Source organism: Micropterus salmoides, unplaced genomic scaffold (genome assembly GCF_014851395.1).
Source record: "Micropterus salmoides isolate LMB-PRFRI ecotype aquatic unplaced genomic scaffold, ASM1485139v1 Ms_hic_scaffold_18, whole genome shotgun sequence".
NCBI classification, from domain to species: domain Eukaryota; kingdom Metazoa; phylum Chordata; class Actinopteri; order Centrarchiformes; family Centrarchidae; genus Micropterus; species Micropterus salmoides.
This window is the reverse complement of record NW_024040928.1, coordinates 5,359,705-5,384,626: the sequence shown is the minus strand read 5'-3', so window position 1 is coordinate 5,384,626 and position 24,922 is coordinate 5,359,705. Positions and strand designations below refer to the sequence as shown.

At 42.2% G+C, this 24,922-nt stretch overlaps 1 protein-coding gene across 1 annotated transcript; it reads left to right on the top strand.

The window, feature by feature from the left end:
- The first annotated feature begins 14,174 nt into the window (after positions 1–14,174).
- On the top strand, positions 14,175–16,762 carry LOC119909601. Its single transcript, XM_038727872.1, has 2 exons — positions 14,175–16,085; positions 16,516–16,762. The coding sequence occupies exons 1-2, from the start codon at positions 14,180–14,182 to the stop codon at positions 16,629–16,631; spliced, it is 2,022 nt and encodes a 673-aa protein (XP_038583800.1). The 5' UTR covers positions 14,175–14,179; the 3' UTR covers positions 16,632–16,762.
- The last annotated feature ends 8,160 nt before the right edge of the window (positions 16,763–24,922 follow it).

Here is a 24,922-nt window from a genome sequence, read left to right as displayed (position 1 = left end):
CTGCCGGAACTGCTCAGGTAACATATCTGATAGTTACATGCATGCTATGTGGCAATGTACACCTGTTCAAAAGTTCTGGCAGAAGATATGTGAAGACCTATCGATATGGCTAAGTTACCCCGTCCCAGTTTCCCCATCACTCTGCGTGCTGGGGGACCTAAGTGACATTAGTATAGAGGTTGACACATCATACATGCTTCTCACTGCCTTATGCATCGCCAAGAAAACTATCCTCATGAACTGGAAGGCCAAAAAGAATATAAGTATCACCCAATATCGGAATCACCTTATAGATCACATTAGCATGGAGAAAATGTCTGCTGTAAAAAAAAACAAATTGACACAATTCCAATCTCTCTGGTCCCCCTTGATCAACTTTATCACTTAATGGGGGTGGGTGTGTACTGCCTTGCTGGTCAGGGTCCCGTACGGCTGGTAGGTGTGTCTGGGGGTGGGTTGATTCTTAGATGCATTGCGGTGCGGGCGTGGGGGACTTTTTCTAATTTTAAATGTTGGTTGATGGCATGGTGTTGGGGGGGGCGGTGATGCGGCGCTCGGGTTGCCTAGGGCGCGGGCTTGACGGGGGGACCGGTGTTTGCCCTGTATTCGGCGTGCCGCTGCTGCGGGGTGGGTAGCCACTCTGCTTAGGTGTCACGGGGTTGTTGGTATCGGTGCGCGGGTGGTGATTTTGACTCGCGCGCTGTGCGGATGTGGTGGCGCTCGGTGCTTGGCTGCCTCCCTGTGTGTCCTGTGTGTGGGTCCGGGTTGGGGGAGGGGGCGGGCGGCGGGCATGGCGGTGGAGGTTGGTGGGGGGGGATGCTTGTGGTGGGTTTCGGTCTGGTGGTGAACGTGCGGCGTGGGTCACGGTGTAGCCGTGGGTGGGGTCTGTGGTCTCTCTGGCTGCGGGGGGGATGGGGGCGGTTTGCGCCGGCTGGCATCTCTCCTGCGCAGCGCATTACTTGGCTGTTGTGTGCCGCTAGTTAGATTGGTAGCGGGGTAGTGTTGATTGGCTCATCTGTAGGTCATTATTGGCTTGCGTGCTTGTCGGGGGTTGGGGGCATCGGGTGCGGGCCGGGACTGGGCTGGTGTGCGGCTCTGTCCTGTGTGCATGCTGTGCATCCTGATAATTGCATTTCGGTTCTCTGAGGGGTCTGGCGACTGGTTGTTGGAGGGGTGGGGGACCGGGAAGAAGGGGTTGACGGGGTGGGTTGGGGGTGCGGGCTGGTCCTTTTTGAGCTGGTTGGGGGGTGTCTCCTCTGGATTTTAGTGCCCGGACTGGATGCTTGGTGGTTGTGCCGGGATCCTGTGTATGGAGGGATTGTGCTTTGGGGTGTGTCGATGGTTGCTTGCAGTCGCGTCGCGGCCCTCTGGAGTGTGGTCGTGTTGAGTCCTAGGGGCTATTTGCATCTGCTGACTCCCTAGGGCTGAGGGGCTGTTGCTGCTGTCGCGGGGTGATTGCTGTCTCTTTTCTTTGGGGACGGTGGGGGTTTGTGTGTGGGATGCTTCGCTGCTAGGGAGGGAAGGGAGCGGGGGTGGGGGTCTTCTGGCCTGACCTGGCCTGTGTGGCATTGCCTCCTGGGTGTGGGCCGACCTTCGGATCTGGGCTGTTGGGCCGTTCTGTCCTTGGGTGGGGTCCTTGCTGCCCCGGACCTGCTCCCTTGGGGGCTGGTGGTGCTCGGAGTGCTGCTGATTGTGGGGGAGCGGTGAGGTGAGGGGTTAGCAGTGGGGCTGCCGGAGGGGCCCCGGCGAGGACGGGGGATTGTTGGACTTTGGGTTGGGGCTGCACTGACCTGCCTCTGGAGTGTGTGGGGGTCTGGGGCACGGGGCTTTGGAGCCTCTGGGTCTGGGGCGGGTCTGCGCGCTGGGGGGGCTGGGCCCCCCTGGGCCCGTCCTGGGGATGGGCGGGGTTGTCACTGACTCTGGGGTGCTACCGGTGCTAGAGGGGCTCTTGCTATAAGCCCTGGGCTGGAGGGACCTGGCGTCCTCCTGCTTAGGGGGGTGGGGGACGGGACTGAATAAATGATGGGGCCAGTCAGGAATCTGGTCTTCTAGCCTCCCTATGACCTCCTTCACCTTTCCCCTTTGGTCATGTCTCACAACATACACCCTTAGGATCCTGGGGGACGGGCAGCCTGCAGGGCGTTTGGGGGGTGGGGCTGCTTTATTGCGGCCTCGCACTTCTTCCTCCCTCACTGCCTGCCCCTCAATTTTAATTACACATTAGACACAGAGGGCTTGGGGGGTGGGAGGGGCACGATGGGAGGCTCCACTACCTGACAGTTGTGGGGTGCCTGTGTCACAACTACCCTCCAATTTTAGTTGCACCTTAGTTACCACACACCTTATCTTCACTCCACCATACAACACTTCACAATCCATGACATGCATCCAACACAAAACAATACATTTACAGAGGCAGGCAGAGGGGTTGAAGGAGTGGGAGAGATTCTCATTGGCCTCGTGTCCTACCCCTGGAGCCCCGGGCGTTGGGGGTGCTGTGGGGTTGGTGGCGGCCTTGCCTGATCTGGGGTGGGCTGGGGGGGGTCGGGGCTCCCCTGGCGTGGGGGCCCGCCCTTGGCCTAGGGTTCTGCGGACTCGGGCTTGTGGCCTTTGCTCATTTCTGGGCGGGTGGTGTGTCCCTGGGCCTGGGGGCCCGTTGTCTCCTCTCCTCGCCTGGGCCCTCTTCGGCAGAGGTGAGGCTCCCGCTGCTTCCCCCTGCCAGCTCTCTCACGGTGGGGGCATTCGGGAGTCTCTGGGGCGCATGACCGGTGCTGTCGGGGTAGGTTTTGGTGCTCCTCCTTGGGGGTGCTTGACTGGGGGGGCTGGGCCCCTGTCCGGGGATGAAATCGGCCTCGGGGGCTGCTGTCACTGGCTGCACTGTAGGGAGGGATGCCTCTGGCTGGGCTGGGGGACCGTTGGCCTGGTTCTCCCGCGTTATCGCTCCCTGGCGGTAGCGAGCTTCCCGGCACGGCTTTCTGCTGTTCTTCCTTGGGGCGGGGTACAGCTTCCCCCTGGACATGCGGTCTGGGGTCCTTTGCGCTTTGGGGGGTCGCAGGGTGTCCTGGCTTCTGGGGGTGGGGGTCTGCGGTGGGATTGTGGGACGATTATCGATGCATCTTGATGTATTATACTTTTTCCCTGGGCAGGGTCTCTGGATGGCTGCTGGGCGTTTAGTTTGTGCGTTGGAGTCCGGGGGAGGCATCTCCTCGTTGGCTTGGAGGGACCTGTTTGCGTTCCTGTTTTGCTTCGTTGGCCTCGGATCCGTGCTTGCCCATTTCTCTGTCGGCCAGTTGTTGGACCCCTCTGGATACTGAGGTATATAGTTAGTTTTCGGGATGTGCAGTGTGGGTGCGGGGCAGGGCTGTGCTCCGGTTTGTTCTGGGTTTGTGCCTGGAGTTCTCGGCCCTTGATGGATGGGTGGGTTGTTGGTGGCATGCAGCTGAGCTAGTTGATTTTGCCTCGTTGCTGGTTTGGCTGGTGTTGCATGGCGGCCGGGGGGCGCGCTGGGCATGGGGGATGTCGGCTGGCGCCGGCGGCCTTAGTTTTTTCCGGCAGTTGGGGGGACGGTGGACTTTAATTGGCGGGTGCACGGTGACCTGTGCGGCGCGTTTGCTGCCGGGCTGGGGCTTGCTGCTGGTGTCTCTCTCCGCTGGCTTTCGCTGTCGTGTTGTTCCGTTTGCTCTCTCTCATTTGCCCGACCTCGCACGCGGGATTCGCGGGGGGCTGCTGGGCATGGATGTCGCTGTGCTCGCGCAGTGTGCGCGTTGGGCTCGTCACTTGTGCATTGGTGTTGATGATTGCGTGGCATTTGGGCATTGTGGTTGTTTGCTGCGCGGCGGTGGGGTGCTGGATGGGGGAGGCCACTGGTCTATGTTGTGTCTGCGCCGCGGTCGGTCCGGGCGCTGCTCTTCCTCTTTTGCGTTCCGTCGGCATTACGTTGTCAACTGGCATTTGGGTCGGGGTCTTCTGCGTTTGCATCGCGGTGCATCTGGGAGTCTTTGTTTTTTTTTATTTGATTTATTCTTTTTCTTTCTTCCACCCCTATTGGCTACTGGGGTTCTTGCCTGCCTGTTACAGTCGTGGCGTCCCACTCTCTCTAACAACTACATTCTTTAACAGGCTTATGCGCACACACATGTACATACACACACATACAGACACATTCACCCACACAGACACAAACAAACTTAGGTTGTCCCTGGTAGAATTATTCCTGATGCCTTTCTTTCAGTTACTTATTTAAATTAATTATTATTCCAGCTCTCGTGGCTGTGTTGTGTTGCTTATTTAGTGTGTGTGACTGTTTCTTGTTTTCATTGTTCTCTTAGTTGTCTTAATATGTCATTAATATGTCAGCTGTTTACTGCTGCTGTTCGGCTGGTTTTCTTTTACTATTATTATTATTTTTATTGTTTTTTTTGTTTGTGTTTGTTTGTTGTTGTTTTTCTCCTCCCCAAGCCCCCCTCTCTGTTCTCTTGCAGGTTTCGTTGCTTTCTGCAATTGGTGTTTCCCACAGCTTTTCCCTGTTGTCCCCACCCTCCATCCCCCTTTCCCCCTTCTCTTGCAGGTGTTGTCCTTTCTCTGTGCTGTCTGTTTGTGCCCCCCCATCCCCGTGTCTGCCCCCCTGTCCGGCCCGGTGACAAATCAATACATAATTAAATAAATAATAAAACAGACAAAGGAGTATTTTAATACTCTCTTGTTAAAGTAAAATCTGTCTGGCACAATATGGTATCCAGGTCATTATACTCTATACCAGGCTGCTGGGCAGGACAGGTTTAAAAAAAAAAAAAAAAAAAAAAAAAAGAAACTCATCAACAGTCTGGTGTAAATGGGGAGTAAAGCCACACAATAACATTTGTTGTGTTGCCATTCATTCACTTGATATGAAATAGTGGCCCAGCTGCTGTGTTTTTGTGGTTTTTCAAAAATTGTGCCTTTATTTGTTAATTTTATATTATTTTAGTAATAACCAGGTTGATGATCAGTACTGCTCTCTTAGGTTACATTCTCTGATTGGAGAGGTGTTCAGCCAGTGTTTTATTATGTGGACTAAAACGTGATTGGTTGTCACCTTCCATCTCTTCAGGACCTGTACGCCTCCAGGACTTTCCCCAACAATAAACCCTGGGTGACAAGAGAAGTTAAGGCTGCTATTAAAATTAAAAAAGCTGCATTTTTTAGCGGTGACAAATACAAAATTTTAATTGCTCAGAAGGAGCTGAAAACAATAATCAGACAGTGCAAGCATACATATAGGGATAAAGTGGAGGGACAGATGTCTAGTAGTAATCCTCTGGGCCTCTGGGATGGTATGAAATCCATTACTGGCTATGGAACCAGTAATCAGAGCCCCCTCAGCTCTGGGATTAATGTAGATAAGGCAAATCAGTTCTTTGCTAGGTTTGATGACCTTGACTTTTCTGCTGCTTACAAGAGCATTCTTTCATCTCTGGCATCATGTGGTCAGGAGGGCAGTAGCCCAGCGATCTCTATTACTGTTGATCAGGTCCGACTGCAGCTGAAGCTTCCGGATGGTGTCCCTGAAAGTCTGTGCCGACCAGTTGTGCACAGTACTTCACACTATCTTCTTGTTCCCTATCGTCATTAAAAATTCCATTGATATGGAAAACATCTTGCCTTTTACCAATTCCACCCAAAAAGTGTCCTGTTGCGACCTTAACAATCGCCCCATAGCCCTTCGCACATAATGAAATGTTTTGAAAGGGTTGTCAGTTTTATCACCTTTTTTATTCACCCTCTACACCCCTGACTACAGGCATAGCCAGACATCTTGTCACATCATTTCAGATGACACCGCCCTTGTTGGTCTTCTTTCAAGGTTTCAAGGTGATGACCAGGCCTATAAAAATGAAGTTGCCTCCTTTGCGAATTGGTGGGAGTCAAACTTTTTAAAACTAAATGTTAGAAAACAAAAGATTATTGACTTTAGAAGGAAGAAGTAGGAGGTTCTTCCTGTGATCATCAAAGTTCAGCAAATCGAATTTGTCTCGTCCTATAAATACCTTGGTGATTGCCTTGATAGCAAATTAAATTGGAAAAAGAACACAGACATTGTTTTCATGAAGGCCCATTCAAGGCTACTTTTCCTACGGAAATTAAGATCCTCTGATGTGAGCAGAAATCTGCTTTATACTTTTAATCAAGGCACTATTCATAGTTTTCACGTGACGTCACATTCTATGAAAACGCTCCCTTGGAGGGCAAAAAACTGTTACTATGAGTTTTTTACTTTTGCATTGCCAAAATGCTGGATGGAAGTTGTACTTTCTGATGCACAAATAGAGGAAGAGACAAGCCTGAGCTTTGTTAGATGAGGGATTCCCCACAAGGTAAACGTAAACATTACTGCAGTCGAGCGGCGGCAGGGACCTGGCGCTTTTTAACGATAGAAATATGGCAGCGGATGCTGTAAGATTGATCGGAAGTTCCCAACACTTGCAGAATGTGTTCATATCTTTCTTTTTCTTAAGTTGAGAGGTGATCCAAATAGATGTAACTGCTTTTGCGGCGTCTCGACGGGGGAGTCGCAGTGTGAGCCGCTATGTTGGTCTGTTGTTTTGCTCTCCAGGTACCGCGAATGTAACATGACTGAAAAGTATGAATAGCAAGTGTTTGTTTTTATGCTGTGCTTTGCTGGTGCTCCCCCCCCCCCCCCCCCCCCCCAAAAAAAACCCTTTTATCTAAGAAAAGCTGAGCCCCCCCAACAGCTGACAAAAAACGCACACAGAAAAAGATTATGTAATTACAAATAGCAAACAAATGGTGTCAAATGACACCTCAATGGCTCTGTGTAAATCAATGCCAGCTCTTGGTTGGCCTTCACCAACAGTCTCGGTGTTTTGTTTCTTGGTATTGTTTAATACCAAGAAAAGGGGCTGATAAGCCTAATATTTCCTAAATATAGGCCTACAGCTTGCACTAACTTAAGTGCTTAACTTATGGTAACTTAATTTTGCAGAGAAACAGAGAGAGAGATGTTATCTGGTATTACGTTAACAGACACGCAGGAAATGTTACATTACGGAGCGAGAGTAAACGTATGAGGTGCCCCTAGGGACATTATTCAGAATTACCAAGCATATACATGCACTTTTCCTCTCACATATACATATGAAACCAAACTCAAACAAATACTATACAGAAAAGCTCACACACATACAAGTAAAATGCTTTTACACACACAACTGAAAATATTACGCTCCCACACACACACAAATAAAAACCTTACACACATACAAGTGAAATTCTATGGTTGGTCCCAGCCAATGATCCCAGCTTGCACTTCAGGTAAGTTAACATTCAAGCTATACACCAAAACTTTAAATAATGATTTATATGTTATTGACATTATACATAAGATTTAAAATGCCTTAATTATTTAAAGTATTTACTGTAATTGTGGTTTTCAACACCACAATTGTCTAAACGTGAATCAGCTTTAAACTAAGTTCTAACTGTTAAATGTCTAACAAACTATTTGAAGCAAATCAATTAAACCTGAATTCAGATTTTCACATAACTTTAGTTATGAGTCAATAATTTAGATGTCACTTGATTATAGTGTTTCTTTTAATAAGTCACTGTTAATGCTGATGTTAAGTTAAATATGGTAACATGAGCTATTTTGCTTGCATAATGATAGCCATAGTTATTATTTCCACTTTTTGGCCTATTAAGGCATTAAAAGGCCTTCTCTACTTCTTTCCCCACTCCCTGCTAGGAAGAGCAGCACTGGATCTCTTCATGTCCATTAAAAAAATGGTTTATGGTTCCCTTTGCAATAAATTCTAAATATATTTATACTTCAGACTTATTTTGTCTTTACTACTGACTGAAAATGTTTTACATTCTGATTGTCAATTGAAAGAACCAGCTCATCATGCAACACAGACAAAACATTGAATATTAAATCTTAACTCTTTCACCAAGGGAGAGCAGTCTAGTATAAGTAGAAAAGTGAAAATACTGTTTCGTCTTCTGACCTTGGTCAGAAAAGATCAGAAGACGAAATAGTTATGCTTTTTAACATTGTACCTTATACTTGAAGATAACATAGGAGCCTTACACTCAGCAACTAGAGCCAGAGAAGGTTTTGAAGAGTGCCTTGTTTGCTGCTCTCATGTACAGTAAGACAAGAGAATGAGCACAAATCCAAACAAAACTGGGTAAAGTGCTTAAACAAAGAATGAACTGCTGACTGAGAAATTAGATGTATCATTAATTGCAATGTTGCAAACTCATCCTCAGGCAAGTAGCCCACACAGAGCAAAAATAAACAATCAGTCACATGTAGCAAATATGTGCTTCCTATCAGTTAATGTTTTTCACCCTTTTGCCTCACTACACACTATACAGTAAGCCAATAAACATGTAATATCCACAAGACCTACTCAAAGATCACAATAAATGACACCATCTATAGAGCTTCAAAACTATTCAGTGTACAGATAATTCTTTTTTTATGTAACTTCTTAGTGAATGTCACATTTGACTCTTAAAGAATTTCTCCTTCTCTACACTGTAAGATGTTTATTGTCGAATTAAAAGTAACTTACTCGCAACAATTATCCAGTAGTTGCTGTATTTCATTCTACGGTAAAATTACTGTAAAACCAACAACAGTAGTGTTTAGCATACCGTGAAATAAAGCACAGTATATGTACTGTTTTAGTACAGTATTATACTGTTACTTTTTTGGCATACTGTATAATGAAGTACAGTATTATGCGGTTATTTCTTGGCATACTGTTTAATCAAGTACAGTAATATACTGTTCTGAAAATATTACTGTATTTACTATTTTTTACAGTACTACTGTATAACCAATAAAATGTGGCTATTTAGCTGTTAATGTAAAATAAGAAAAAGCACATTTGAAGACTTAACTGCAAAAAAGCAGGTTGTTTATTGCACAAGTAGAACAAAACAGTCATAATAACACACACATATATATATATATATATATATATATATATATATATATATATAAAGAGATCTGTTTTGAAACTGATAGTCTAACAATGTCATAGGCAGTCTGTAATCAATGTATAAAATGGGGTTCTCTGAAAATATTCCTATAACTAGCCACAGAGACTAGAAAAGCCAGGTTAAAGATAGGAAAATACTGAAACGGATGTTTTTCCATCCAACAAGTAAAACATATGGGTCATCAACCATCATGCCCACATGCTAAACATGACATTCTCCATAAAAATCATCAGAATAACAAGTAACAACTAATCAAAACTCCAGGTGAGGCCAGTAGTTGCTGTATTTCATTCTCCGGTAAAATTACTGTAAAACCAACAACAGCAGTGTTTGAAACCAACCACACAGTGTTATTTGTTTAAAGTGTTTTCAAACCACATGTTATTGCACCTTTGTGTATATAGCAGCACATTTAAAGTAAAAGTACGCAATACACTACTTGAGAATTCATTATTCAATTTTGCTCGTAACAACTCAATTAATCAAGATTTTCTTGCGAAGTTTAATCGTTACCAAGCACTAAAAAAAATTATTAGCAAACTGTACTTAAAATATAAATGAAGTACTTTATTTATTGTTAAGTAGTGTAATTTATAACAATATATCATATTCATTATTTTTGGGCAAGTTACTTTACTTAGTTAAAGAAATTGTAATAAAATACTGTACACTTATTACTCCTTTTAAAAAAAGTAATAATATTACTTTACTTATTACTGGATGATAAAAGTTACGTTACACGTTACGTTACTATATTACTTTCACTAACACCACCCCCTCACCCCCAAACAAAGCAGCCTCTCCCGACTGTTTAACTAATATCAGATTTAATAAAAGCAGCATGGAGTAAGGTTTTTATAAAACATAGAATGTTTCTTAATGCCACTGGCTGGAAAAAAAATAGAAAGCAAGTAAATCCAGACTTTTGAACTGCTGTTTTTCTACACATGTATTTATAAGTGCAGTATTCACTATTTTTACAAAACGTTACGTTGCTTAACACCAATCTCTCCCGACGTGTCCAAACATCGCTGACAGTAGCTGTTGGCATTTCTTTCACGTTGCTGTGCTGCTTCAGCAGATGATTCAATAAATTAAATGTAGAATTGTTTGCAGTTGAAAGTTTTTGCTGGTGAGTTTGCATCTTAGACTGACACAATAATGGTGATACTTAAAGCTGTGGAAAGAACGCCTCTCTCGTTCTCCATTCTTCATTTAGCTATTTGGCTAACAGCTTTCTTGAACAACATACCGCTGACTTGCCGCGCATTCACATCAAGAATGGTGCAGTCAGTAACGCATCATTACTTGGATCAGTAACTGTAATAATATTACTGTTACACTTACTGGGAAAAGTAATATTATAACAGTAACGCATTACTGAGTAAAGCGTAAAGCTAATAGGTACCTCCAAATCTTACTTAAGGGCAGTACTTGGGTAAATGTACGTAGTTTCTTTCCACCACTGCCAAATTGCAAAAATTTTGGGGGGGACTTAATTGCTGTAACACATATTACTTATGACAGAAATACAGTCATTGGAAAAGGAACACGGGGTTTTGGATTAAAGACCAGCCAGATAAACAGGATAAGGCCACATGGTCCGTGTTCCGAGGTGTCAGCACAAGACTGGCAAGATGAGAGGATGATCAGTCACAATGGACACTGTTTCTCTACAATGTCAGACTTTTTAGTGTGAAGATGAAAACCATCATCTATCATCTTGTTGTTGTCCCCCTGACGTGTATGTGTATAAATAACTGTATGTATTGTTTTACTTTATATGTTACCATATTTTAACACACAATTAATTTAATTATTTGTTAAGTTCTGTGTGTGTAGCATGGAGGGACTTAGGGCTGTCCCCGACTAAGGATTAACATAGTCAAATCAGAATTGTCAAGTCCTGCCTATAGTCGACTGATAGTCGAATCATGTGTGTTTTTGTGCACGGCGATTGCAAGCCGGGGGGGGGGAGTTCACACGGTGGCTCCACTTTAATCTTGAGAAGTCTCTAGTCTTGCAGTCTCTATTCATTCAACTTACGCTGTAAATTTTCAGCTAAACTGAGGCTTTTTGAAGACCCTTTTCTCTTTTTCTTTCTCTTTTTTTCTCTTTCTCTCTCATTCCCCGGTCTTTTGTGAGTTTTGCGTGCATGCCGTGCTGCTGACAACTGTATGCAAGTCACGGTTCCTCACAGGTCTATTTTAAGTAGCAATAAATTAAAAACAATAAAAAATTCTTTGTGTGGTTCATAAATTATCCAAAAGTCCCACGAGGTGCGGACAACTCGGCACAACACCAGTGAAGCTGAAGTTCGGTCTCTTCAGCAAGTGTTCCTCTTCCGACACACATACATGCTACGCTTACACATGCGCACTGACGCCTCAGGGTTAGGGTTACAGTTTAGGATTTATTTACACACAAAAACATTTAGTGAAAGTTTTATTATTTTTACATGTTAGCATTAAACGTTCAAATGTGTATTGTAGTAGGCTGTATATTAACTTATTGGGATAAAACTATTCTATGTAAAATCAGATGTTGAGCAAACCCATATCGCCAAAATGGCATGATCTTTTTTTGCTGCGACGCTTCGACTGTGAGATTGGGGGTCAGCCCTAGAGGGACTTTCTTTTTATTATACAACATTGTGTTGTCTAATGATAATTATAAAACGGGTAGCTCAGATCAAGCGATCTGATTGGTTCAAAGTGGACGTCGAATTCCTTTGGACAGATCTGTATCACTCCGCGACAAAGTAATGTTAGAAACCGGCTATCTGGAAGCTAATGGAAATGGAGACTCCAAAGGTAAACTTCGACCTCCTGGGAGGCCTTACTATGGAGGAGTGACTTGAGCAAACTTTGCTGGAAAAAAAGACACCTGTGAGACATGCAGAGCCAACTAAAGAGGAAGTCAACTCAAAAAGAACCGGAATGAACATAACACTGTGAAGCAAACCAAATGGGCAGTGAAATGCTTCGAAGAGTGGTGTAAGAACATCTTTACCCGAGAAGAAATCTTTTCTGCACTGTTGACAATGTTTGGTAAGAAATAATAACAGTGGGGATTTTTCTGTAGGTTATCAGGGTTCAGTATCTTGCCCAAGGAAACTCAGAGTCAGGGATTGAACCACCAACCTTCCAATTAACAGCAACCCGCTCTACCGCCTGAGCCACAGCCGCCTGATTAAGACATTATCTTGAAATGCATTTGGTGTTGTATGTACAGGTACATTGGTGAGCCAATGGGTGTCAATCAGCTGGCAACAATGTTGCCAAGAATATTCCAGCAAGCAGGGACATGGCAAAGATACACAAACCACTGTCTGCAGGTCTTGAAAGGAGAGAAATAATGGCTGTGAGTGAACACAAGTGTGAAGCCTCTCTCCAGAGCTATTGACATCCAAAACTTGGGGACCAGAGAAAGTGGAGTAATATGCAACACACACATCTCCACCTCACAAAACATGCAAGCTGAATACAAGTTACCAAAGTCAATCTACTGACGCAAAAAAATTTTTTTAGCGGCTGCACAATAAACGGCAACGTACAAGTAAATATAAATATATAGTTCTAATAATTCTAGCCCTTGATGTATGTTGCTTTGCAACCGTTGTGCACTATGTACCGGCAGGCTGAATTGAATTCAAAGAGAAGGGTTTGTTGATGAAATAATCAAGTCAAATTGTAATGTTTCTGTTACTTTCTTTTTGCCATACTTGGTAATTGTTTTATAAAAGCAATAGCTCACTTCAGGCTGTGGTGTACGCTTATTATATCACAGTTAAGGAACAAACTGCGCCCCTTTACTGCGATATAAGAAGAGTTTACCACAGCCTGTCGTGAGCTATTGCTTAAATAAACTACCATTTACCTTGAAATATAACAGTGTCACAATTCTAGAACTCATAATATCATAATGTGTTGACATCACTTTGCAATCCTGTGTTAGGTGTTCATTCTGTCAGTCAGATACTGTTCCTGTAGAGGTGTGATCAGTACAGAAAACTCTCTGAAAAGAATATTTTTTATCACAAAACGGGAGCTACCGGGCCAGTGTTTATACAAAGGACAACAAGGTAAGCTAGCTTTTGCTGGGAAATACTTTTATTTGATAGTTTTTTTGGATTCCGTACAAATTCTGCCATTCTTTTCCTGGGGATATGTTCTGAACACATGTTCCTACAGAAATCAGACACTATCTAAACCAAAGAACAACATAGTAATCCCACACCATACACCCTGTCCACACTTTATTGTGATGGCCTGTTCTACAAATTTTTCAGATTAAAGTGGTGGAATTATGCTAATTTTCAGGTTCAAAATCCTGTTTAGGGGTTGTAACAACTTTAGGTCCATTGACTGCCTGAAGGGTAGCTAGCTAGTTTTCCCACCGGTGTTTTTGAGGGCGTGTCGGACTAGCAGCTTGGCGAACATTATATAAGGCGCATTTAGCTTTCATCCCTGTGTCGTCACAGGGGTGAAAGGGAAGCGGCTGGACTACAAACGAGCTGTTTTCAGGCAGTTCAGAGCAGAGTTTTCTGTGGGAGACCCTTTGGGGTGGACTTTGGGCTTTTTCACTTTGCAAACCTTTTACATGCACAAAAAAGTTGTTTAACTCAATAAAGGAGAGGGAAAAAGCCAAAAAGCAGGATGTGACCTCTTTAAGACATCTTTTTGAAAGTGTAAATGTTTGCTGGTGTTGGTATTTTATGTCATAGAAGATGAATTACTAAGACCCTACACCTTGGTATCCAGTGTTTTAGGATATCTGCGAAGATGAAAATATTAAAGGTTTGGTTTCATTTGCTTCTTTTGGATTTTATTGAGAACATCACCATGACAGAACAACTAGCCCTAGACCAACCAGAGTGTTCTACAGAATTGGTGCAGACACCTGATGCTCTGCATATTGACTTGCCATGTGTTGATCCAGAGGATGTCTGTTTTACCGTCAATAAATGTTTGGTCCAGATAACAACACAGTAAGTGCTACAGCTTGAAATTTACAAGTATTCTTATGACATATCAAGTCATGGCCATGTTGTTAGGTAACAGTGTGGCAGACATCTGTGACTCCACTGTGTTCTCTATTTAAATGGGAATCAACTTCAGTTTATGCCACAACACTAACCGTCTTCTCTTACAGGCATTGGGAGTTAATGACAAAAGGCTTTGTGAGCGGTGCGATGACGACCGTGTTGGCCAATTCTTGCATGGATATTATTCAGAATATTGCAGAAGCCATCCTGGATGTTGTGATGCCACAGGTCTACAGATACATGAGAATCTACGGCTCCTTTTCTCCAACCGTCCTCGGTTTAACTGAGGACCGAATCCACGCCTGCCTTAGGGATTCTATTGAACTGGCACTGGCTAACTGCCTGAGGATCAAAGTGGAGAATTTTCTGGCCACCAAGGTGTTCTCCCAGTTGCTTTTGAGACACATTTCAAAGACGATCAACTCAGTCTTGGCTTTGTCCACTCAGACTCCCATTCTGGAGTCCAGACTCCCAGTGTTTTTTGTCAGCGGCTGTGTAACTTCCATTACAGACCTTAAAGATATGGTTTATGAGATTGTCACCATACTGACGGGAGCCCTCGAAGGTCGAGGTCAGTCAAGTCAGATTGCATTGTGTGAACCCAGTGGAAAAGTGGAGTTCCCCATATTTTGTTTAACTCCCAGAGGTGACTTGAAAAAAATTGTGAAGACTTACATAATCCGCATGGTGAAAGTCCTAAAAAATGGAGCCCAAATGCCACACTGTGAAATTAGCTCTTCCAACCATAGAGATATTTGTATTAGAGTTGGCACAAACATACACATTTTGCCTGTGGAACACAGTGAATCACATGGACAGCAGTCTGCTACATCTTCCTCTCCCTCTAGTGGGGTGGATGCCATACCAGGTGCAGTACCTGACAACGACACCACCGATTCTCATTCTGAGAGCTGTCCCAGTTCAGTTACAATAATTGGTGCAGCGGAGGACCATTCTTTCAGTCATTTAGGCCCCAATGAGATTGATTCTATTAAAAACATAGCTGACGAAATAGTCCATGCATTTTTGGGAGAAGATTTGCAGGGGGCTGCACAGGCATGCAAGTGTCAAAAAGCTGTCCACAGTGAGCAGGAGGTTGTTGACATTGATAAAATAAGAAAACTCACGGACAGAATCTTTAATGTTGTGATGAGTGGACGTGACTACCAGATTCCATCAATGCCAGCTGGAACACGCATATGCAAAACTGTGACCTGTAGAAAGCTGAGGAGAGGGAACTTCCCCAACCCAAGCATCATTGCTCGTGCCCTTTACATGAGGACAGAGGAGGTTGTTACTCGTTGTGCTGTGCAGGTTCACCTCTGGTCAGAACTACGCCAAGAGGGGTCTGATTGTCCATCTCCACTCACTTTTGACGAATTGTCTGATGATCCTGACTTTGTGCTTGTACCAAGTCATGCAGCAGGAGACCATAAAGAAGTAGTGTTTTTAAATCCTCCTTCTCATTGCAATTCTTCAATGTCGAGTCAAGATTCTAATGCCACATATGATGCAATCCCAAAGCCACCGGAGCCAACGCAGTCACAGTTGCATGGAGACATTGTGCACATATCCCTGTTGAGTCTGCTGGTTGGGGAGATGCTCACTGTCATTGGTATTAAAAACAGTGAAATTATTTTTGAGGTTATAAAGAAACTGATTAAACAGCTTCAAGATGTAGACCCTAAGGTGTACAACCATTTCCACGCCTCCCTGATGGGTCGGAGTTATAAAGACATTTACCAGAATGCCATCACCGACCTCCTGCTGGAATTTGGTTCTATACAAGTGATGCAGGAGGCAGTGAGATCAGGGGATCCAAATTTTGAGGAGGCTATTTCGAGAGAACTGAGGAAACAGCTGAGAATTCCTACATCTCCAGTGTCTCGTGGAAAGGCAGCCGAGAAAATGTTTGGTTTCTTCAAAACACTTAAAAGACTGTGCTGCAGAAAAACTTCAAAGAAGTCCGGCAAGACCACCACTGTTCTCTCCCTAACCAGTGACCAGGACGATAGCAAGCTACTGGGTAAATAACTTATCAAGGGGTTAGCTATAAAGTATTTGTATTTGTTTTTTACAAATCTAATTTACTAGCAAAACAACAAAGCCTGTATTTCAGTTGATATTTCTGTTGCTGGGTCCAGAAGAGACATCAGCCTTAAACACTCGTTTTAAATCTGATTCTGATTCATTGCTACATTTTGCAATCCTGCATGGAAGTAGTGGTTTATTGCAGTGTTGTGCGACATGTATTTTATGGAAATAACATCCAATCTTTTCCACATATGTATTGTCAGTCTAAAAGCCCACCTATGCAAATATAAGCTTTTCATTTACAAGTTAATTGGTTGTCGCAATCATAATGATGTAAGCCTTGTGAGTCAGTATTCGAAGTGAATATTTAATGGACACAAGAAGCAATTCGTATTAATTATGTATTTTTGTTTTTTCCACAGACCATCTGAGTACAGAAGAACCTCTGAAAGGACAAACCGTGCAAAGTGAGTCCATTTCCATTGCTAGAACACTGTGCAGACTATTCATCACTTGCTTCAGCCCAAAGAGCCAGTAATGCTTCTGGGATTTTGGGCTTCAGAGTGGCTATAGAGATGTGTTGTGAAGTTTCACCCAACCTCTTGTTGACTGGAGCCACTGCAGGTAAATTGTCAAGAATCCTCAAATTTATAATAAAAAAACATTCCTTCACATATTGCTTGATGCCACGCTAATTACAACCTACTACATCACAATTCATACGTTATGAATTGGTTCTATCTAAATAAAACTGAATTAATGCAATTGGCCTGGGTTTAGACAGATCCTTCCTTATTTGCTTATTGGAATCACTACTTTTTCCTTCCATCTACATGGAAATCTTCCCTCCTTCCACACTCTGTTATGAAGCTGTAGCAACTCCAAGAGCGCTCCTTCCCATAGATGCTTTAGTACAACATAGCATATTTAGAGAAGTATTATTACTCCCACCATCTCTGCCAAAGAAAATCGTTATCAATTATTTATAATCTGTTTCTTCTCCTGTCTAACACACCTGGATGCTGACTCATTGTTCTTCCCCTTTTACCTTTTTATGACACAATTTCTGAACTACATATCTTTGCGACTGACTTGGCCATGATCTCAGCCTTATTTCTTTTGAAGATTCCCTTTCCTACTCAGATGTCTTAACTGCATATTCCAAATTCCCTTCTGTCTCCTCCCATCTTTTTCTCATTCCCCATCCCTCTCCCACAGATGTTGTTCTTCCAACTTTCCCTCTTAGCATGGTGTACTGTTCTTTTCTCCACTGTCTGTGCCTTTTTATACTGAATCAGATGTTGCATGTTACGGGGTCTTTTAACTTGTCTGAATGCTCTGTTCCAGTTTCTTACATCCTGATGACACTCCTCTGTCCACCATGGTACCAGTTTTCTATCCATCCTATTTTTACTCCTGGATATATGTTTTTTATTTTTTTTATATAGGGAAAAACACTCTGAGACCGAGGTCTCATTTATGGAGGTGCCCTTTTTTACAAGTGCAGAAACAAAGTACCCGTAAAACTACACGAATCATCTATTTAATATAAAATAAAGCAAATTCAAAATTCAATTCAACCAGACACTTCTTAAAATGTGCTATGGACTCAGTATCTTTCAATCTAAGGTCATTCTGTAGAGTATTCCATCTTTGAGTGGCAAAAATGGAAAATTATGTTGTACTTATCTTAGAATGTGTCCAGGGAACCTCATTAACTAACCAGTCCTGTGATCATGTATGAGATGAGCTGTTTTTCAATTTAATTTTAGAGGTGAGATAATCTGGAAGTTTGTGTAGGATGGCTTGATAAATAAACCATAAAAAGTGTCTGGCCCTTCCCGAGCACAAGGAATCCCAACCAACAGCAGTATATAAAAGACAGTGGTGTGTATAAAAGCTTTTCCCAGCAATAATATGAGTGTCACCAAAATCTAACTTCGAAATGAAAGTGGCCTGAACAATGTCACGTCTACGTTGTGATGAAAAACATGTTCTATTTCTGTAAAAGAAAAAAAATTCTGATTTTAAATCTTTTACCAATTCACAGATATGGGTCTTAAAAGGGAGTTTTCTGTCTAACCAAATGCCAAGATATTTGTATAAAGAAACAGATTCTAAAACCAAATTTTCCAAAATGGTAAGTTTAAAGAATCCACACTTATGTTTCCAGATCTTGAAAACACCAAATACTCGGTTTTATTTAAAAAAAAAAAAACCAAGCAAAGATCTAAGAGGCAATTCTGCAAAACGTGAAAATCTGACTGCATGTTCAAAAATGCTTGTGCTAGAGAATGAGCTGCCGTGAACAACACTGTGTCATCAGCACAAAAGTGAAAATTACATTTACTCACAAGCTTACTAATATCATTTATATATATAGTGAATATAGGTATAGATCCATCTGCTGCCATAATAATTCCCAAGGTTTATCTGATTTTACATTCCTTCCATATCTCCAGAATTGATCCATTTTTGGATTCCACTTTTTCCCACCATGCACAAGACTGCAATGGCTGAATACTGTTGTTGCTGTCCAAACTTCCCAGTTACTAACTCCAGCCACAGGAGCATTTCAATTCAATTCAATTTTATTTATATAGGTGACTTATATACACTCTTCAGACATTCCTCTTTGCCTCTTCTCTCCCAGTCAGAGTGATGGCAGCTGGGCTTATAGGGATGTACTCTTGTTCAGGTTCAAGGCTAGCAGATTCTTGAGTCACATATGCAAGGGCGTCGAAGTGGGAGGGAAAGTGGGACTAATTAAGCCAGGGCCCCAATGGTGGGAGGGCCACTGAAAAGCCTGAAAAGCAAGTAGTTTCATAACCAAGTTAAAATTGGCTGAAAAAATCGGTTAGGAGACTGAACTTTGTGCCTTACCAGTGTTATGGTGTGACTGAGGATGGCAAATAATGTGAGTGGGTTGACCTACACTGAACAAAATTATAAACAAAACACTTGTTATGTTTTTGCCCCCATTCATCATGAGCTAACCTCAAAGATGTAAGACTTTCTCTATGTACACAAAAGGCCTATTTCTTTCAAATATTGCTTACAAATCTGTCAAAAGCTGTGGCAGTGAGCACTTCTCCTTTGCCGAGATAATCCATCCACCTCACAGTTGTGGCATATCAAGATGCTGATCAGACAGTATGGGTATTGCACTGGTATGCCTCAGGCTGGCCATAATAAAATGCCACTCTTAGATCTTTGAGTTCAGCTCATGATGAATGGGGACCAAAAGTGTTGCATTTATAATTTTGTTCAGTGTAGGACAGAGCGTTAAATATGTTGGTGCATAGCATATGCCCATGTTGGAGGCATGAACAAACAGCTGATTTTAGTATTGTCACTGCATATTTCTAAGACCCAAAAGAATCTATAACAGAGTTTCTCAAATGTTTTTAGAAGTTATGGAAATCAAATGCTGGCATAAAACTGAGCTATGTGAACCACTACCAGTACAAATTCAAGTTAACTGACTGCTGTCCAATATAGCAACAATAGTTTAAATAAATAATTAAAAAATGCGAATAGAGACAAACATAGACTTGAAGTCTTAGAGAAAAGCGGAGGGTTTCATGATGAGAGGAAGAAATCTCTCCTCTCCTCATAATGGCTCATAGGACAGCAGAGTGAGGTGCTCTGCAAAAAACACACGCTATACATACACACACCCAGAAACAAAAGAAAAGGCAAGTGTCATAGATGAAATAAAAAATAAACTGGACACTGAGCTGACTGTAGGGTCAGAAATGATTTTTACACTTAGTAGTATATGTCACCCGGCCAGTCTAATATGTTGCAGTATCAGGCTCAGGCTACTGAATCAGATAAACCAGCCAAACAACCCAGTTTTTTTCACTCCCCTACAAATACATAGTTATGTCAATCAGTATTGCTTCTGTGTGCAAGCCAAAATTAAATGCATAAATTAAATTGTCTAATTCAGTTGCAATGTGTGTTGACAATATACTTTTACTATATTCATTCTATAGTTCTATAAATGGGTACAATTTGTGTAGTTGTTGCTGGAATTCCATTGAGCTTGTATCAAAGGTTGTGTCAGGCAAATTGTGTTACACTGAGCCATAATTTTTCAGTGTATGTTTTGTAGAGAGGTTTGGTAGTATTCTACTAATCTATTTCTGATGGCTTATTTAGAGCTTCTGGATTAAATATTGATTCAAACTACTTTATTGTTGCAATTTAAAGCATACTTGTGACCAGTTGATTTAATCTATAGCCGTTTTGTTCAGAATTGAGAGAGGCAAATGTGGGCTTGGGGATTTTTTTAAATCACTCTCACCCACGTTAACCTTGAGGTCACAGCACAGCATGTCTGATAACAACACACACACACACACACACACACACACACAGAGGAACACACAGCCCTTAGTGCTCCTTTGGGTTGTTTACATTCCATTTCTAACACTGAGTGACTTTATTTGCAGGCATCAGAGCAAACTCATATTTTATACATTTCCTAAATTGTAATTGCTTTTCCCCTTGGAGTTTATTAAGATCTTTATGTACAGCACTGTTTACATTGAACCACATTATGGAAGTTTTGCCACAATTTAGGCAATATTATATACCTCAAAAAACAGTTAAAATCATAAACTGTTATTGATTATTTTCTGTAACACCGCCCCTAGCCAGTGATACATCTATATACTTACTATATTTAGCTAATAAACCTGGAGAATTCTAATCTGGCCTCTTTACCTCATTATTCTAAATGTTAAATAGTGGTGCATTTGTGTTCAGCATTATCTATCTGATAGTCAGTATTATTTCTACAAAACAGGCCCAGAGGTAGGGAGAGCCCTTTGACTTTGATGACCTGAGGGAGGCATGAACAGACTCTATTCTCCTGCTAAAACATTTGAAAGAGGTCACAGAGCATTGCTTCCCAAGCTATCAGCCTTGGCATCTGCAAGGCTGCTCTCACATCAGCACCAGACAATGATCTGCTTTTTGTAGATAAACTGCTTAATCATGGGAACATTAGTTCAAACACATGACTGTAATTACCACCTGCCTGCTGTAATGCTAACACATTCTCACTCCCGACTCGTCACATATTAATGCTTGGTCAAGGCCCTTTGGCATCACTCTTGAACGCCCTGTGTACCCCCCTTTAGCATCATTTTTAGACATTTAAGGCTCCGCGGTCAAGTTAGCAGCGCTTAGCAACAACAAATATGCAACATCCAGTAAAGTTATAATAGAAGTTATTAATAAATATGCAACTTCCGGTTAGACTTTGAAAATAAGACGGAACATCGCCATTTTGAAACGGTACGTTATTAAAGTTGTGAAATGTTGCAATTTGGTTAGGTTTAGGCAACAAAACCACTTGGTTAAAGTTAGACAAAGATCATAGTTTGGGTTAAAATAACTAAGTATGTCAGTTAACACATAAGTTAACTAACGTCACTAGCATAACTTACACAATTTAAGTAACTCACGTAACTTCAATAAAAATATTTAATATTGACTTTTTGTTTCACAAGTGACTGAACGTCTCGGGTTACGTGTGTAACCCTTGTTCCCCGAGAAGGGGAACGAGACACTGCGTCGGTGACGACACTGTGGGAACACCTCTGGGCGTGGCAGGGCTGAATCATGAATGAAACTACTCCAATCCTATTGGCGTTGCAAGAACGGTAGCGTGTGACGGTGTAACTGGAGGCGTATATAAGCACGCCGGCACACAGGACACATCAGCTTTTTTCTATTCAGCAGGCACTCTGAGTATGTTTGAAAGCTCCACTACTAAGAAAATTGTAGTGTTTTACCTGGAAGTCCTTACGAAGCAGAAGAGACCATGTCTGGTGATCAGTTCCGACAATGTGTTTTTCCATGCCAACGCTACATCATGGCTGGGGACACTCATCAACTGTGTGTGTCTTGTCTGGGGATGCTGCATGCCCAGGCAGCTCTCGAGGGAGATGCTTGCGGCCATTGCGAGGCCCTACCCCTGAGGGTGCTGAGGTCTCGTGCGGCTCTCTTTTCGGAATACGGTCGGATGCGCTGTCCCCGTGGAACCCGGACTCCTGGTTCAAAGTCCGGGTTCTGGCCCTCCATCCACCCCAACCACCTTTTTACTCAGTCTTTTCTGTTAAATATCATATACCTGCATACAGCTGGCCAAACACAGCGCAGAATAGGACTTGCTCTAACTGAGGTCGGACACTTTGATGGCTACGCTCCATTGACTCTAATGCAAAAAGAGTATGTTCTGCTTTTTAATGATTTTAACAATGAATAGAGGCCTACCCAGCTTTACAGCAACAGTGTTCATCCCTAACATCGTTGTCTTTTGTCTCAATCGTCGGGGGATGAGGCGATGTACTGTGTGATCGGTAGGCTTTAGCTTCTGTCTTTCTTTTTTTCACGTCTGTTAGATTCAGTTTGACATCCTGAATACAACCTTCAAATGTATAATGCAACTGCAAAACTGTCTGCTTCTTTCTGAGATCGCTTTTTTCAACAAATTTGACAAAATTTATCTGGGGACTGCAGTAATAGACAGTGGCAGCGCCGACAGTTTGTCGGACTTAGCAACAGTAACTAAGGGGGGCGGGACATAGCGTAGGGTCAGTTGGAACCACAAGTAACCCTGCATTCTGGGAGCACATGTTATAGTGGAGTAATAAGGTGCTATGAGCTCTTGTCAGTACACATGCTGCATCATTCTGGATAAACTGGAGACTGTCTTAAAAGACTTATGCGGGTAGCCCAATATAAGGAATTGCCTGGTTTTCGCGTATCATTTTAAGACATGATGTGCCTGATTTTTGCAAAATTACGTAGTTGAAAAAAACGGTCCTTGAAGTTTGTTTTGTGTGGGAGTTAAAGGACATATCCTGATTACAGATGCTGGAGGCTAGGGCAACCCCTTCTAGAGCAAAAATTGCATGTTATACAGGTTCCTGCATGCAGTTACTTTAATGCCAATTAAATGTTCAAGTCTGTAATACGATGTGATAGTCAATGGTGTCGATTGCAGCACTAAGATCTAACAAAACAATTACAGAGATAAGTCCCATGTCTGATGCAATTAGAAGATCATGTGTCATTTTTCACCAGTACTGCTTCTGTGCTATGATGCACTTTCAACCAAGTGAAAATCCTCAAATAAATTAGCTTGCTGTGTAGAAAGTCACACAACTGTTTGGTGACTGCTTTTTCAAGGATACATAAATGGACTGTGGCAAAGTCTAGACAAATTGATTACATCTAAAGTAGGGGTCGACCAATGCCGATATTCATTTTAAAACAGATAATTAATTAAAAAATGCTACCCTTTGGCTCTGATGCAGCCGCCTCTCTCTGTCAAGCCAACAGAGTGGTGAGTAAATGTCCCGCCCACAGTACTATCTGATTGGTTACAAGTCACGAGTAATAGCCTACCAACACTGACTACTGTGTGGAAGTAGCCAGAACGAGCGAGCCACCACGCTGCAGCCCCTCCCCTCCTCTCTCAGCAGAGCTCTGCAAATACACACACACGTGGAGCGAAGTGAGCGGAGATCAGTGTACATATCGCCAGTTAACCATAACTATGCCCATTACTGTAAGTAAGTGCAGCAAAACCAGAAGTACTATTGTACTATGTAGTACCAACTCCTCTGTACAGCAGCAGCAGAGGGAGGAGGAGGACAGGACTGCTCACTCAGTATTTTGATGTCAGGAATATAGTTTATTTTACATTTTACATTTGTTTCCAGTGAGATATTGATTTTTATAAAGTGACTTTGCTGCTGCAAACTTTACTTTTGTTGCTGCTCTGAAAACAGTTATTTATAATAAAATATTAAATTTGATTACTGTTCTGAATTTATTCTTTTTTAAATAACATGTTTTAAAAGGCAATTATTTAGTAATGAAAAACAATAAGAACATAACACATAAATACTATCAATAATTGTATCAATAAAATCAAACAATATAAAATAAATACAATATAAATGGCAGCAGGTAAAGACAAAGTTCATGATGATTTATCACTCATAGTTAACAAGTCCATCTCTGAAATAGATCTCTAATTGATTAAATTTACTATAAAGATCACTTATAAAGAATTACTTATTACTTACTTATAATAATTACTTATAAAGATTAAACACAACAATTAACTGTAATCTTGTTATTTTTAACAAAGTTTTGTGTTGGAGTGATGTTATTCTAAATGTTGACACCAAGATTAAAAATTTTAAAGCAAATGTATATCTGTACCAAATATCGGTCATCGGTCTAATTGATTACTAATAATTTGGACAGCCTTGGAAAAATACATGTCAGTCGACCCCTAATCTAAAGAAGTGCTAACTCTGAGTAAACCCTATTTAAGCAGCATAGTAGGGATCTGGTCTAAGGGGCAAGTTGATGGATGGATGATGATTTAGATGAAAAAATGATTGAAGTTAGTTGGTGAAGGTCCATGGAAGAAAAGCAGTCATTTCAGCCAACATTTCTAATCCTCGCAACACATTCCTCGTGGGGGTTTTATCACTAGACAACTGCCAAGTGTTCACACATAACACGATAACGTGAATAAACACAACTCGTGATTACTACAGCTGTATGAACCCGAAGTAAACATTTTGCGGTAAACGGATCAAACTGCCGAAATAACTACAATGTGATGCAGATTTGTTAACCTGTTGAAAACAGGCACCCTTTTCCAGGAAAAACACCTAAAATAACATACCCAAAATAAATCACAAATAACTCCATTTGGCCTAGATGCATAATTCTGGTTTCTCCTTTGAAAGGTCAGAAGCTAAGGAATTTAAATCCATTCAAATTAAC

What these genes read in the sequence shown, in the direction of transcription:
- LOC119909601 (XM_038727872.1), top strand. Translation starts at nt 14,180, where the DNA reads ATGACAAAAGGCTTTGTGAGCGGTGCGATGACGACCGTGTTGGCCAAT. An exon ending in GGACGATAGCAAGCTACTGG is followed by an intron (nt 16,086 to 16,515) that starts GTAAATAACTTA and finishes TTTTTTCCACAG; the next exon opens with ACCATCTGAGTACAGAAGAA.